A 14,237-nucleotide genomic window follows, 5' to 3' on the forward strand; every position below is an offset into this window, starting at 1 on the left:
TATACCCTTAATTAATTATGGTATAGAATTGGTAATTTGGTATACTAAGTGTAATTAAGTCAAACCTTAAACATTGAGGGTTCAGATGAATCCCCTTACGCCCCCTAAATCCGCCCCTGGTAGTGTGTACGAGACCTTACCCCTACCCCGAGAAGTAGAGAGGTTGTTTCCGAATGATCCTCGGCTCAAGAAAACAGAAAGACAAAAGGGAGACAATATTAGTATCACCACATAAATCATGAACAATTACAAAAGATACCTACAAAAAGTTTTTAAAAAATTCCAATCTTGAAAGTGGAAGAATTACAAAGAATGCAAAAAATAGGGGCTAGTAATAAAAAATACAGGGAAAATTTCATGGAAAATGTGCAAAGATAGCCTTCACATTACTTCAATCTACATTGCTCCTACTATGTATTTCAACTGGTTTTCATCAACCAGAATTTCTTCACACACAAGGGATCAACAGAAGAAGTTAATTTCAACTTTTGCACAAAGATAAGGCCATGACCAAATCAATGAATAAATAGATTTCTCATTGCACTACTCTATCCGCGAAGCAACAACAACAACAATCGCCTCAGACCCAAACAAGTTGAGGTCGGCTATATGAGTCATCATTGACCATGTCCACCATTTAAATTCATCTCAAGCCAACATTATAATAATCTGCCCCTTTCTACGATCAACTTTCCTTCCGTGTATGGATAGCAAAGATATTTTCCACTAAAGTTGGTAATAGAAAAGGATTTACCTAGTGCTAGAATTCCCAAGTGTAAGCTCCAGATCATCGGTCACACACTCCTCGTGAATTCTTTCTCCTTCCCATGGCTTTACTAATCCCTTCATATTGCTGCCAAATGCAAACTCAGCTGAAATAGCATCCGACATTGGTACATCAGCTGTTTGGTCGATACCTGCTCCAATTGCTGGAGAACATGCCCCGCTTTGCCCTGGTGTCCACATCCGAGAGCCTCCATTTGATAATGGCTCCTTAAATCCAAATGGATTTGGTGAAACAAGGCTAAATGTCGGAGATGAAGGCTCATCTTGTGGAGTTTGAACACCAGAAAGCCAACCTGAATCTGGTGGTGTTTGACAACCAGGACTAGCTGGAGTAGAGGACGGCAAGAAAGCATAGTGTTGTTGTGCCCACGACGTTGAATTGGCCATGGGATCATCCTTCATCCGAGGAGTACGAGCTGTAGGAGAGCTCAAAGGTGGAGTAACGGGCGCACTTATAGAGCTCCCCGGAATGTACAAATGGTGGGAAAATTTGGATGAAGAAGGCGATGATCCAGACGAGAGATTCTTAAGCCAAGGAATTAGCGAGTTAGGATCGGAATTATTTTGGCTATTTGCAACGTAATGGGATGAGACCGGGCTAGGGAAAGATGACGAAGCAGGGCTTGGATTATATGAGGCACCTGGACTCGGTTGGTAAGATGAGCAGGGACTTACAGATGCTGAATAACATATATTATCCATACGTTCTACTGGCTTGCATCCCTGGAAAATAGAAGAATCTATAAGCATATTAAAAAACGGATAATCACAAAAAGAACTGACAATAAATCTGCCACCAGAACTATGCAATGTCACCGTGCCTCAAAGATGTCAAACATTCAAGTTCTAGATGCAGTATAAAGCCATAAACAAGTTGTTACTTGGTGCAAAGCAATAAGGCAGACCTGAATGTGCTGATAATTTTACAAGTCATAGATTAAAATATCAAATCAAACAAAGCAACCAAAGCACGAACACTCATTTTGCGCACTATTTGTACCTTGACCGCTCATCTCTATCATTGTTCATAAAAATATAGATGTGTCCACACAGAAGCAGAGACATCACTTAACATACAAATCGTATCATGAATGTGGAGTCACCTATATTTTGGTTCTTATGAATGTAGCAATTTGCTTTGTTGTTAATAGAAAACTTCTGCAACACAGTGAGTCAGTGACTAATTAACTTAGCTCTCCATATACAAAGACAAAGTGAAAACATGAAACAGATTGTGCGGGGATCAACATCATCGCTAAGATATGTTTAATGAACTAGTTGATGTATCTAATAACTAGCAGATAAGTTATTAACTTCTGAAATTATATTCATTGATGAATGGCTAGAACGTCACTTTGAGACCATTTCTCTTACTTATCTATTTACTAACATTGACCAAAGACTCAGAATCATGACAGCCATATCCCTACATATTAATGATAAAAGTACCAAACATACCCAAAAAAGGTTGGACATAACCCACACCCATATACCATAAAAAGGCAAAAGAATGATGGCACTATCAATAATGTCAACACCATCATTATAATTTACACTCTCTTAGTGGGCGTCTGGACATAAGAATTGTGAAATTTCGGAAAAAAGTGAATATTTTTAAGTGAAAATGATATTTGAAAATTTAAAGTTGTGTTTGGACATGAATACAATTTGGAGCCGTTTTTGAATTTTTGTGAGTGATTTGAAGTGAAAAATTTTGAAAACAATTTTTTGGAGTTTTTCAAATTTTCGAAGAATTTTAAAATTCAACTTCAAGTGAAATTTAAAATTTTCAAGACCAAACACTGATTTCGAGAAGAAATGAATTTGTTTGGAAAAAAAAGTGGAAAAAAAATTATGGCCAAACGGGCCTCGCCCAACAACAGCTCTTCTGCTATCCAATCCAAAATTAGTTTTGCCACACGCTCTAACAGCCTCAACAGCTATTTGTTTTTTCTTTTTTTGTGAAAGAGAATCCAAAGATTTTGATATCTACTTTCCTGTTATAATATAAAATCATACATTATCAACTTTATAACAAACTGCAATATAAAGTATAATAAATGATACCCCCAACATTTCAAGAACATCTAAGGCCCACAAATTGACAACCAATACACACCACCGAAAAGGAAACTATTGAATCCCATGCTTGACTTTAGTTGGGCAAGGTGTATTACCCCGGGAATCTCGGAAAGATAACCAAATTTAACACATAAAAGATTAGAAAACTAATTTAAGTTATATACACTAAGAATATAAATAATAAATGTAAGGTAGCATATACACAAGTTTTTTTCAAAGTTATTAATGAATAATGAAAATTTACATGTAATTGCAAGTATCTAGTGGAATTAGTCGAGGTGCACGCAAGTTGATCCGGACATTACGGTTATCAAAAAAATTTACATGTAATTGGCTTATTGTGTTAGTATATTACACACTAACACTGTATAAAACTTAAGCTCTTACCCCGTCTATTTTATTCATGTGATTATGTTTGCCTGGGCATGAAGTCAGGAGACTCAGGATAGAGAACTGCAAATTCTGCTAGCTTTCACCGCAGGTGAAATGAAGTAAATGAGACTTTAAAATCAATAAGGACTTGGCAAAATGACTGCCTTACCCTTCTATCACAAACCAAAAGAATATGAGAAAACGAGAAAACACAAGTAGCCCCAGGGGCATTCTCGTCAAATGATCATCTGGGTAAAATGTTCAGACTTTCAGAAAATCTCAGACTATGGTTTACACAAAAACAGAGAATCTAATGGATTTTGTCTTTTCAATATTTTGCATTTTCCATGTTCTGATCGAGAAAAAAAATTAAAATTTGCACGGTCCGAATCTCTAAGCTAGCATTTGGCCATAGATCCCAAATTTATTTTGAAAAATCTGATTTGGATGAAGTTTGGTTTGAAGATGAAAATGTGTTTGGACATACGTTTTCAAAACATATTTTCCATCTTTATTTTGGAAACACATGTATATAATTCCCAAATTTTGGGATTTTTACCCAAAATCAGCTCAATAGCTGATTTTGGGATTTGAAATTTGGGATTGGGGATTTAGCCAAAATATGAGCTAAATTTATGGCCAAACATGAGTTTTGAAAATAAATCCCAAATTTATTTTGAGAAAACTCATGGCCAAACGGGGCCTAAATCCTTTTAGCTTCGTATGTTTAATGGAAATATCAGTATTTAACTGAGTTATACAACAAGAAATACCTTTGATTTTTGAGGAAAAACAAATACTCCCTCCGTCCACTTAAAACTCCGTCTCATTTTAGGCGGTGTTATTTGACTGAGCCCAGATTTTAAAAAACAAATTTAAAATATTCAAACTTGTGGTCAAATACGAGAATTTTAAATCTACATTATTTCTAGAGAACTGACAGAAAAAAAGCGTGCACATAAATTAAGACGTTGAACATTATTTTCATGTTCTGATCGAGAAATAAAACCGAAAATTAGAGCTTCAGAACAAACAAAAAAAGTAATTTACCTTTTTGTAAGTGGTGCCATCTTCTTCAACAATCCAACCAGCTTCATTACACAGAGCTTTCAACACCTCATTATTATCACAGTGTTTTGGGAGCTTAAAATTACCATACATTCTAAGTCCGGCGAAGATCTTCGCCGCGATCGCCCTTCGCCGTCGTTCTCTCCGTTTGTTGTTCTCTCTCTCTTTCCATGACGGAAGTCTCGTGCCGGACGTCATTTACGACGCCTGTGAACCGGTTGCTCTGCTGTAAACCGGTATCGAACCGGACTTGAAGTCTTTCGACTCGGAACCAGTTTGGTTCAGGATCGGGCTTATGAACTGGAAATTGAAATAGCTGAAAGAGGAGGGAGAAGTAAATATGGAAACGTGACTTGAAGATGCCACTGAGTTATGATGAAATTACGAACATGCCACTATAGGTTTGTTTATAGCTAAAAAGTCCTGGAAACGTGGGTAGTGCACGTGACTAGTGAGCTTTGGACATAAAAATTGTAAAATTCTGGAAAAAAGTGGGGAAAAGAAAGAGGTTAAAAATGGTTTTGAAAAATAGAGTTATGTTTGGACATGAATTTAATTTGGAGCTATTTTAGAATTTTTGTAAGTGTTCTGAAGTGGAATTTTGAAAAATAGTTTTTTTTTGAAGTTTTGCACATTTCGAAAATTTTTGAAATTCAACTTCAAGTGAAATTTGAATTTTTCATAGCCAAATACTAATTCCGGAAAAAATAATAAATTACAACAACAACGACAACGACCCAGTGAAATTCCACTAGTAGGGTCTGGAGGAGGGTAGTGTGTACGCAGATTTTACCCCTACCCTGGAGGAGTAGAGAGACTGTTTCCGAAAGACCCTCGGCTCAAGAAGACAAAAAGATAAAAGGAGACAATATCAGTATCACCACAAAAATCATAGGAAAAATAGGAATATCATGACATCTAGAAGAAAGATGCAAAGCAAAAGCGATTACTAGTAAATAGGTCCGGCACTAAAAAGCGAAAAAGTAAGACACGACATTGCCACTAGCTATCTTAGACAAAAATCCTACCAGACTAGTCTCACAAAGGTACGAAGTAAGGCAAGACTTAACTACCTCCAAACCTACAACCCTAATTAGGGGTGTTCATGGTTCGGTGTGGATCGGTTTTTCCCTAAAAAGAAACCAAACCAAGTAAGTCGGTTTTTTCAAATATTAGAACCAAACCAAACCAATTAAGTCGGTTTTTCTCGATTCGGTTTATGTCGGTTTTTTATTTTTTTCAGTTATTTGTCGGTTTTTTCTTAAATATAAGACATAACACATATTCCAGCGGCCACATTTTCAATGTAACACTATCAAATCAATTGCCCTTTGAGAAATCTATTATTTACAAAGATATATTGATGATAATTGAATCAAATAGTGATGAATAATTTAAGGACTCAATTAAAAATATGTTATTTTTAACACGAAATGGATTCTTACACTAAACAAAAGAAAACTACCAATCAAACTAGAATGTAAAGGTAAAGAACTATATTAAAAGTGCAAACTATTAACATTTACCATAAATTTTTTTGAAACTTTGTATAACAATATACATATATATATAGGTATAATAATAAATTTGAAATAGCTACTCCTATAGTCGGTTTGGTTCGGTTTTTTTCTGATTAAAACCAAAACCAAACCAAATTTGATCGGTTTTTAAAATTCAAAACCAAAACCAAACCAAACCAAAAAGTATCGGTTTTTTTGGTCGGTTTGGTTCGGTTTTTCGGGTTTTTATGAACACCCCTAACCCTAATACTCGACCTCCACATCTTCCTATCAAGTGCCATGTCCTCGGAAATCTGAAGCCTCTCTATGTCCTGAATGATCACCTATCCCCAATACTTCTTACGCCGCCCTCTACCTCTTCTCGTGCCCTCCACAACCAGCCGCTCACATCTCCTTACCGGAGTATCTGGGCTTCTCCTCTTTACATGCCCAAACCATCTGAGCCTCGCTTCCCGCATCTTGTCATCAATGGGAGCCACGTGCACCTTCTCCGAATATCATCATTCCTAATCTTATCCATCCTAGTGTGCCCGCACATCCACCTCAACATCCTCATTTCTGCTACTTTCATCTTCTGGATATGTGAGTTCTTAACAGGCCAACACTCAGCCCCATACATCATGGCCGGTCTAACCACAACTTTATAGAACTTACCTTTGAGTATCGGTGTGCACTCTCTTGTCACACATGACTCTAGATACTAACCTCCACTTCATCCATCTTACCCCAATACGGTGTGTGACATCCTCGTCGATCTCCCCTCCCCCCTGGATAACTGACCCAAGGTACTTGAAGCTGCCTCTACTTTGGGATGACCTATGATTCAAGCCTCACATCTACGCCCACTTTCCCCGGCTCAGCGCTGAACTTACATTCTAGTATTCTGTCTTCGTCCTGCTCAGATTGAAACCCTTAGACTTAAGAGCATGTCTCCAAACCTCCAGCCTCTCGTTAACACCGGCTCGTGACTCATCAATTAGAACTATGTCATCAACGAATAACATGCACCATGGCACCTCCCCTTGAATATGGTGTGTTAACGCGTCCATCACCAGGGCGGATAAGAATGGACTGAGCGCAGAACCTTGGTATAACCCCATAACAACCGAAAAATGCTCAGAGTCGACTCCTACTGTCCTAACCCGAGTCTTAGCCCCATCATACATGTCTTTAATCGCCATAATGTAAGGAACCGACACACCTTTTGCCTCCAAGCATCTCCAGAGAACTTCTCTAGGAACCTTGTCATACGCTTTCTCTAGGTCAATAAATACTATATGCAAATTCTTCTTTCTATCTCTGTACTGTTCCACCAACCTCCTAACAAGGTGAATAGCTTCTGTAGTAGAACGACCCAGCATGAACCCGAACTGGTTGTCGGATACAGACACCGTCATCCTCACCCTCGCTTCAACAACCCTCTCTCCCACTTTTATGGTATGACTCAGTAATTTGATACCCCTATAATTGTTACAACTCTGGATATCACCTTTGTTCTTATACAATGGAACACCGTACTCCACCTCCACTCTTCCGGCATCCTCTTTGCCTTAAAAATAACATTAAACAACCCAATCAACCACTCCAAACCTGTTCTTATACAATGGAAAAATAAAAAATTAATTCAAAAAAAAAAAAGAATTTTTTTTATAGCCAAACGGCCCTTAGTATTTTAAAAGAAGTGGGTGAGGTAGTTGCTAGGAAGCGTGGCAATCACCACGACGTCGTTGACAATTTAGCGGGAGCACGTGGCACTATTGCATCTAAAACATGAACTAAAACATGTTTAAATAATAATAATATAAATTTATCATAATTTTTCTCCCTAAAACACGATTATTATTCCCTTTCATTCATATATTATTTCAAGCCTAAACAAAATTTCAATATGGATGCAAAACTTTATATGAAACTGAACAATGGTATATTTCGTTTACTTTTAAGATTCGCCTGTAAAAATATCTCAAAACAAAAAAATATATATGATCATAATAAATATATTAGCTTGTGGAGATGAAAGCATAAGATGATTAAAATATTTTAATAATATTACTTGCTAATTAAGTAAGTGACCATATACTTCTATAATAGTCATGTTAAAATAATACGTTCAAAGCAAGGATTATGAATATATCTAGACTAATTTTTTTTAAAGAGAAGATCGTATAAAATTTTAACTTATATTATAAAAATGATATATATATATATCGATTCTATTCACTTTTTCTTGTTCAAAACCAAAATCAAAACCAACCCCCTCCCCCCTCCCCCCACCTCTGTTTCTCCGTCAATTCAGAAAATCCCTTTATTATTATTATACTATAATAATATAGTTTATATTTTTATGGATACCGATAAACATCCAAATCCGGACGTACCAACGAACCAGACTCAATGAGAAGAAGTCTTTGGAAGGAAAGGGGAAGTCAAAGTAAACTGTCCTCCTCTCTCTCTCTCTCTCTCTCTCTCTCTCTCTCTCTTTGTTCGTCTCTTTTTATGATCATTCTTGAATTTTCTATTTCAGGTAAATTTCTTACAAGGGATTCATTTTTGTGATTATATATCCTTTGTGGGTCTTTGTATTTATGTGTGATTTCAGCTTTTGCTTCAAGTTTAAGAGTAAAAGATTATGTTTTTAACGACTTTGATGTTAATGGTTTTCATGGGAAATTTGACATGTTTTTGACTTTTCCCATTTTCTTGCAGTTTTTTGTTTTGACTGTGATTAGTTGCGAACACAGGGAAATTGGGTTTGTAAATTTCTGAGTTTTAGTGGGGGAAAAAGCTGAGCTGTCTTTTGGAAGTCAAGTTGATTGAAAAAAAGAGAAAAAAGTGGGAATCTTGTATTGAGTATTGGAATGGAAGGGGTCTAATTGGAGTGGAATTATTATGAAGATTCATATAACGGACTCCGACTTGTTCTGGATTGAGGCGTAGTTGTTGTTGTTGTTGTTGTTGTATTACATGAGGATTTTTTGAGCTTTGAGGTTATGGGGTTATATGTGAGTTGACTTGTTTTAGGAAAGATTTAGATTGGAAATCAAGTTGATTGCACTTTTCTTTTGAGCTTTTCGACATTTTGTTGTTCATTAAAGACAAATTATTGAGTATCGGAATGAAACAGGTCCAATTAGAGAAGAATGATTTTTGAGGATTCATATAACTGACCCTACTTGTTTTGGATTGAGGCGTTGTTGTTGTTGTTGTTGTTGTTGTATTACATAGGATTTTGAGCTTTGAGATTATGGGGTTATATGTGAGTTGACTTGTTTAAATTGCGGTTAAAGAAAGAAACTTTGGCATATATTTGCTTACTTATATCTACAATGGAGGAAATTTGAGATTGTTGGTTGTCATTGATGTTTCGTTGAGTAACAAATAGAAAAAGCAGTCTTGAAACTTGGATTCGCGTGAAGTATGATCAAGCCGGAGCTGGGAATTGAGTTGGAAATGTGAATTTGCAAAGAATTTGTATGATCATGTGGGAGTTGCTTTAGTTGAATTTATCGAAGGAAATCAAGATCTTAAGAATTTTGTCTGGTTTGTACGCGTATGCTGTGAATATAAAAAGTTGATCTTCGTTGTCCGTTGGGATTTCTCGCTTCTAGTTGAGCTTTGCATTGTGATTTTGAATTGAACTTAAAAATGGATGAAGCTCCTTGTAGCGCCAATACACTGCCTCCGTTTATTGCAAAGACATACGAAATGGTAGATGATCCCTCCACAGATCCAATAGTCTCCTGGAGTTCGAATAATAAAAGTTTCATTGTTTGGAATCCTCCTGATTTTGCAAGAGAATTGTTGCCTAGATACTTCAAGCACAATAACTTTTCCAGCTTTATTCGACAGCTAAACACTTATGTAAGAAATTTGCTTTACTTAAATTGAGTTTCAATCTTTTACCGTTTCTGTTCTTATTATCTTATCTCTTGCCTCTTTTGTCAAACCAGGGATTCAGGAAAGTAGATCCTGAACAATGGGAATTTGCGAATGAGGATTTTATTAGAGGTGAGCCACATCTTTTGAAGAATATCCATAGACGGAAACCCGTTCATAGTCATTCTGTACAGAATCTTCATAGTGTTTCATCTGCATTGACTGAATCAGAAAGACAAGGGTATAAGGAAGATATCGAGAAGTTGAAGCATGTAATTGAATCGCTTCATTTAGAACTACAAGGACATAAACAGGATTATCAAGGGCTTGAAATGCAAATGCAGGTGTTTGCCGAACGTGTCCAACGAGTGAAACACCGTCAAAAGAACATGCTATCTACTTTAGCTCGAACCATAAATAAACCAGGATTGGCTTTGAGTCTCATGCCGCAGCTGGAAATGAATGAGAGAAAGAGAAGGTTGCCGGGAAACAGCTTTCTTTATCATGAAACTGGCCTTGAAGATAATCAACCGAGTTCTTCTCAAGATTCGACTAGGGAAAATATGGACCCAACTTCTCATTTGACTCTCAACAAGGAACTTTTAGATCAGTTGGAATCTTCTTTGACCTTCTGGGAGAATATACTACATGACGTTGATCAAAATGGGATGAGACGGAGTTCTTCAGTGGACTTAGATGCATCTATTAGTTGCGCTGACAGCCCTGCTATATCTTACTCACAACTATATGTCGATATTGGGTCTAAGATTTGTGGTATCGACATGAATTCTGAGCCTAAGGGAATCACTGTTCCTGAAGTTGCCCTACAAGAAGACCAAGTTGTAGTAATAGGGACTGCTACTAACCGGCCAACAGGAGTAAATGATGTATTCTGGGAACAATTCCTAACCGAGAACCCTGGTTCTACTGAATCTGATGTAAAGCCGGAACGGGAAGATATCGATAGCCAAAAAAGTGAATCCAAAACAGTTGAGCACGGGAAATCTTGGTGGAAAATGAAGAGTGTAAATAGCCTTACAGAACAGTTGGGACATCTTACTCCAGCGGAGCGAACGTAATGTGGTAGGTTATGTGCTATTTTGGATATAGTAAATGTTCTGAATGTTTTTTTTTTGCCTCTGGCTTGTTGTAAATCTGGAGAAAGTGATCTATCAGAGAGTAGATAGAATTTTGGTATATTAACCGTTTTTTGTTTTTACCCTTGTTGGACATGGCGTAATATAGTGAATGATAAAATTTTGGTATATTAACACTATATACTTCTGAATCTTGTGCTAGCTTAAGCGGTTCATATTTGGTTTTACTGGTCATGTTATGAGATGCAGAAGAATTATTTGTTTTTCAATCTAATTTCCGTTCATGTTATTATTATCCTCAATCAAGTAATGAATTTATACTGTTTATATTGCTAACCAGTAGATATAGCTTATGCATACACACCCAAACACACGACATCTTCTAATGCATAGCATTCCATTTTGGTGGTAACTTTGCAGTTTAAGAAACTTGTGGTTGTGTTTAAGAATGTTAAGAATTTTGCCTCTATTCGTCAAAGACGATTTGGTCATGATATTTTTTCTGCTAGCTCTTAGAAACAGAAGGAAGGGGAGCCTTGGAGAGCAACAATAAGTTGTCTCCGTGTGACTTATAGGTCAGGGGTGCGAGCCGTGGAATCAGCCACTGATGCTTGTATCAGGGTAGGCGGCCTACATCACACCCCCTTGGGATACAACCCTTCCCTAGATCCTGCGTAAACTTGTGATGCTTCGTGCACCGGGCTGCCCTTTTTTCTTAGAAACAGAAGAAATTATTTGAGCAGGGGAGTCACAATACGGTTTATGGGGGTGGGGGTGGGGGTGAGTATATATTCTTCAACTCCTGCTTCTCTTTGACAAATTAAATATGGCCAGATGTTGCAAGTTAGTGTTAGAGAACTTAATTAGATGAAAGGAGAAACCTTTGCCCTGCTGTCAAGGGTATGAACTCTGGTTTAAAACTAATTCATTCCTGCCCCTAAGAATGGTTTACCAGGCCTTGGATAATCTTCCGAATGAGGAAATAGTTTCTGCTCAATGTATTCAGTAGCTCACACCATTTCTTGGTGGTTATTTTTTTGACTACGCAATTTCTTCATAAGACTGCCAATAGAGATCAGCATTGTTAGAACAGTACTCGTGCAGTAACACTAATCCTTAAAGTTTTCATCATTTTCGCTGACGTTTCTTGTTTGTTGTTTTCCACACTTGACTAGTGTATAACTTCTTAGGCCTGAAATAGCCCGTGAAACATCGAATGTTAATCTCTTTTATGTCATCAAAGTCGAAAAGGAGAGTCTTTATATAGTGGCTGACTCATATTGTTGGTCTGGAGTTGAGAAAGTTGTTATGGCTGCAAATCCAGATATCCTGAAGTGCCTTGGAAGACGACTGAGCTGGATCCAAGAGTCTTATGTTGAGAATGTGAGTGGCTTAAGTTATGATAATCTGAATTTGAGAATGTGAGTGGCTTAAGTTATGATAATCTGGAGTCGTTTCCACGAGACTTTTTAGATTAAACGTGTCTTGCATCTGAAATAGTTGAGGATGCTCGTGAAGCCTCCGATGATCTTACGTGCAGGTTCATTGTTTTGTACGAACAGTTTTGCTCTACTATTTATGCTGGTATACAGTTTTACCTTGGAATGCAGGGTAAGGCTGCGTACAATAGACCCTTGTGGTCCGGCCCTTCCCCGGACTCTGCGCATAGCGGGAGCTAGTGCACCGGGCTGCCCTTTTTCGATGTAACATGTTTGATACTTCATCAGCTTCTATTCATAGCTAGCTGTTAGATGCTTTATTGTTATCTGCAACTCTATGCTACTCAGCCATTTGACACCTCAATGGATGGTGGTTTTATATGTTGGTTAGAGACACAAGTTCCTGTGTTAAAACTGTATATAGGATCTGCATCTAAGGGTGTGGCCGCGATCAATGAAGTAGGCGAAAACTTTGAGAGACCAGTGTTCTAATCCCTGCAGACATGAGCTGAACTAGGTATAGTGAAGGGACTGAACCCCCTTCGTCGGAAAATTACACAATATAAAAAGAGTAAAAATGATCTTTGTTGGCTATATGTGAGTTATTGAATCCCCTTGACATGAAGAAAAATTCATGTATAGTAGTAAAGGTGGTTCGAAATTGCTTTAGGTCATTTCAAATTTCAAATGTGAGATCCTAAAATTTTCCCTATGTATAAATTTCTGGTTCTGGCACTGCCGGTAGAGAAAAAAAAAAGTTAGGTGATCTCATCTTATCTGCCTATGTCTTGTCGTGCAGAGTTATTCGTTGTGTATGTTGGTGGGAAGTATCAGCTGGTGAAATAATTGATGTGCGAGTAAGTTAGTCTGGACAAAACTGGCTTTCGAAAACAATATAGGATATGCTATGTGAAAATTGAAGGGGAGCCTTGGCGTAACTGGTAAAGTTGCCATGTGACCAGGAGGTCACGGGTTCGAGACGTAGAAACAGCCTCTTGCAGAAATGCAAGATAAGACTGCGTACAATAGACCCTTGTGATCCAGCTCTTTCTCCGACCCCGCGCATAGCGGGAGTTTAGTGCACCGAGCTACCGCCCTTTTTATGTGAAAATCTTGGAATGCCTTAGATGCTAAAACCAGCCCAGCATTATTCATCCATTACTTCTAACTTTTTTCATAGTGGAGAAGTTTGTACACCCAAAGAACAAAAGAATGTGGTAAGACCATGTGGTGGGAGCAGTTAGTTAGTCTTCAAAGATGGGCTCTTAAGCTAAATAATTGGTCTTTGTCTGAAATCACTGTTTTCCTATCAAAAGCAATTAATAGCAGTCAAAGATTTGATGCTCTGTTTGGCCTTTGAGAAACAAAAAAGGCCAAAAACATATCTAAGCAAAGAGAGTGATTGGTTGTCTAGTTGTCTATGAAGTTGTTTAGAGCTGTTGAGTCAACAATTGATTAGGCATAAAGCTTAAGATTCTTGATGGTAAAGGTCAACCCGGTGCGTAAGTTCCCGGTATGCGGACGGGGTCCGGGGAAGGGCCGCACCATATGGGTCTATTGTACTCAACCTTACCCTGCATTTCTGCAAGAGGATGTTTTCACGGCTTGAACCCGTGACCTCCTAGTCATATGTCAGCAATTTTACCAGTTACACCAAGGTTCCCCTTCAAAATTCTTAATGGTAAATGAAATATAAAATTTTCACTTTATTACTAAACGACCTGTTATATTAAGGGTTAATTACACTAAACACCCTTATAATATAACTCATTTCGAATACATCCCCCATATTATAAAATTAAACACTTACATTCCTTATACTATGAAATCTTACACTTACATCCCGTATGAGGTGTAACCATAATTAAGTATATGTTAATCTCTAAAGTGTTTTCCACAATTCAAACTTTTGTTTCACATCCTCATTGTTCAATCAACACAATATCATTCGCAAATAGCGTGCACCATAGAAGCTTACCTGGAAACCGAACTAAAAA

General features: G+C 37.5%; 2 protein-coding genes across 6 annotated transcripts; one reads left to right on the plus strand and one right to left on the minus strand.

The window, feature by feature from the left end:
• On the minus strand, positions 223 to 4,822 carry LOC109231935 (BES1/BZR1 homolog protein 4-like). The gene is made up of 2 exons (XM_019397529.1): positions 4,291 to 4,822; positions 223 to 1,509 (listed from the first exon to the last, which is right to left on the minus strand). Exons 1-2 carry the CDS (start codon positions 4,504 to 4,506, stop codon positions 751 to 753), a joined length of 975 nt encoding a protein of 324 aa, XP_019253074.1. The 5' UTR covers positions 4,507 to 4,822; the 3' UTR covers positions 223 to 750.
• LOC109231936 (heat stress transcription factor A-4a-like) lies at positions 8,166 to 10,992 on the plus strand. Of its 5 annotated transcripts, XM_019397535.1 has the most exons (4): positions 8,174 to 8,259; positions 8,353 to 8,397; positions 8,535 to 9,689; positions 9,779 to 10,992. In XM_019397535.1, the coding sequence occupies exons 3-4, from the start codon at positions 9,474 to 9,476 to the stop codon at positions 10,781 to 10,783; spliced, it is 1,221 nt and encodes a 406-aa protein (XP_019253080.1). In that variant the 5' UTR covers positions 8,174 to 8,259; positions 8,353 to 8,397; positions 8,535 to 9,473; the 3' UTR covers positions 10,784 to 10,992. The 5 variants fall into 5 exon arrangements, with proteins under 5 accessions (XP_019253079.1, XP_019253080.1, XP_019253077.1 ...); XM_019397534.1 differs by lacking the exon at positions 8,353 to 8,397 and having other exon boundaries at positions 8,166 to 8,259; XM_019397532.1 differs by having other exon boundaries at positions 8,353 to 9,689.

The sequence above is a fragment of the Nicotiana attenuata genome, chromosome 9, assembly GCF_001879085.1.
Source record: "Nicotiana attenuata strain UT chromosome 9, NIATTr2, whole genome shotgun sequence".
Classification (NCBI taxonomy): Eukaryota; Viridiplantae; Streptophyta; class Magnoliopsida; order Solanales; family Solanaceae; genus Nicotiana; species Nicotiana attenuata.

Excerpts from the sequence above, each read along its gene's own strand:
- LOC109231935 (XM_019397529.1), bottom strand. The coding sequence starts at position 4,506 with ATGACGTCCGGCACGAGACTTCCGTCATGGAAAGAGAGAGAGAACAAC. Across the intron at positions 1,510-4,290 it reads ATGGCACCACTTACAAAAAG|GGATGCAAGCCAGTAGAACG; the intron begins GTAAATTACTTT and ends TCTATTTTCCAG.
- LOC109231936 (XM_019397534.1), top strand. The coding sequence starts at position 9,474 with ATGGATGAAGCTCCTTGTAGCGCCAATACACTGCCTCCGTTTATTGCA. Across the intron at positions 9,690-9,778 it reads TTCGACAGCTAAACACTTAT|GGATTCAGGAAAGTAGATCC; the intron begins GTAAGAAATTTG and ends TTGTCAAACCAG.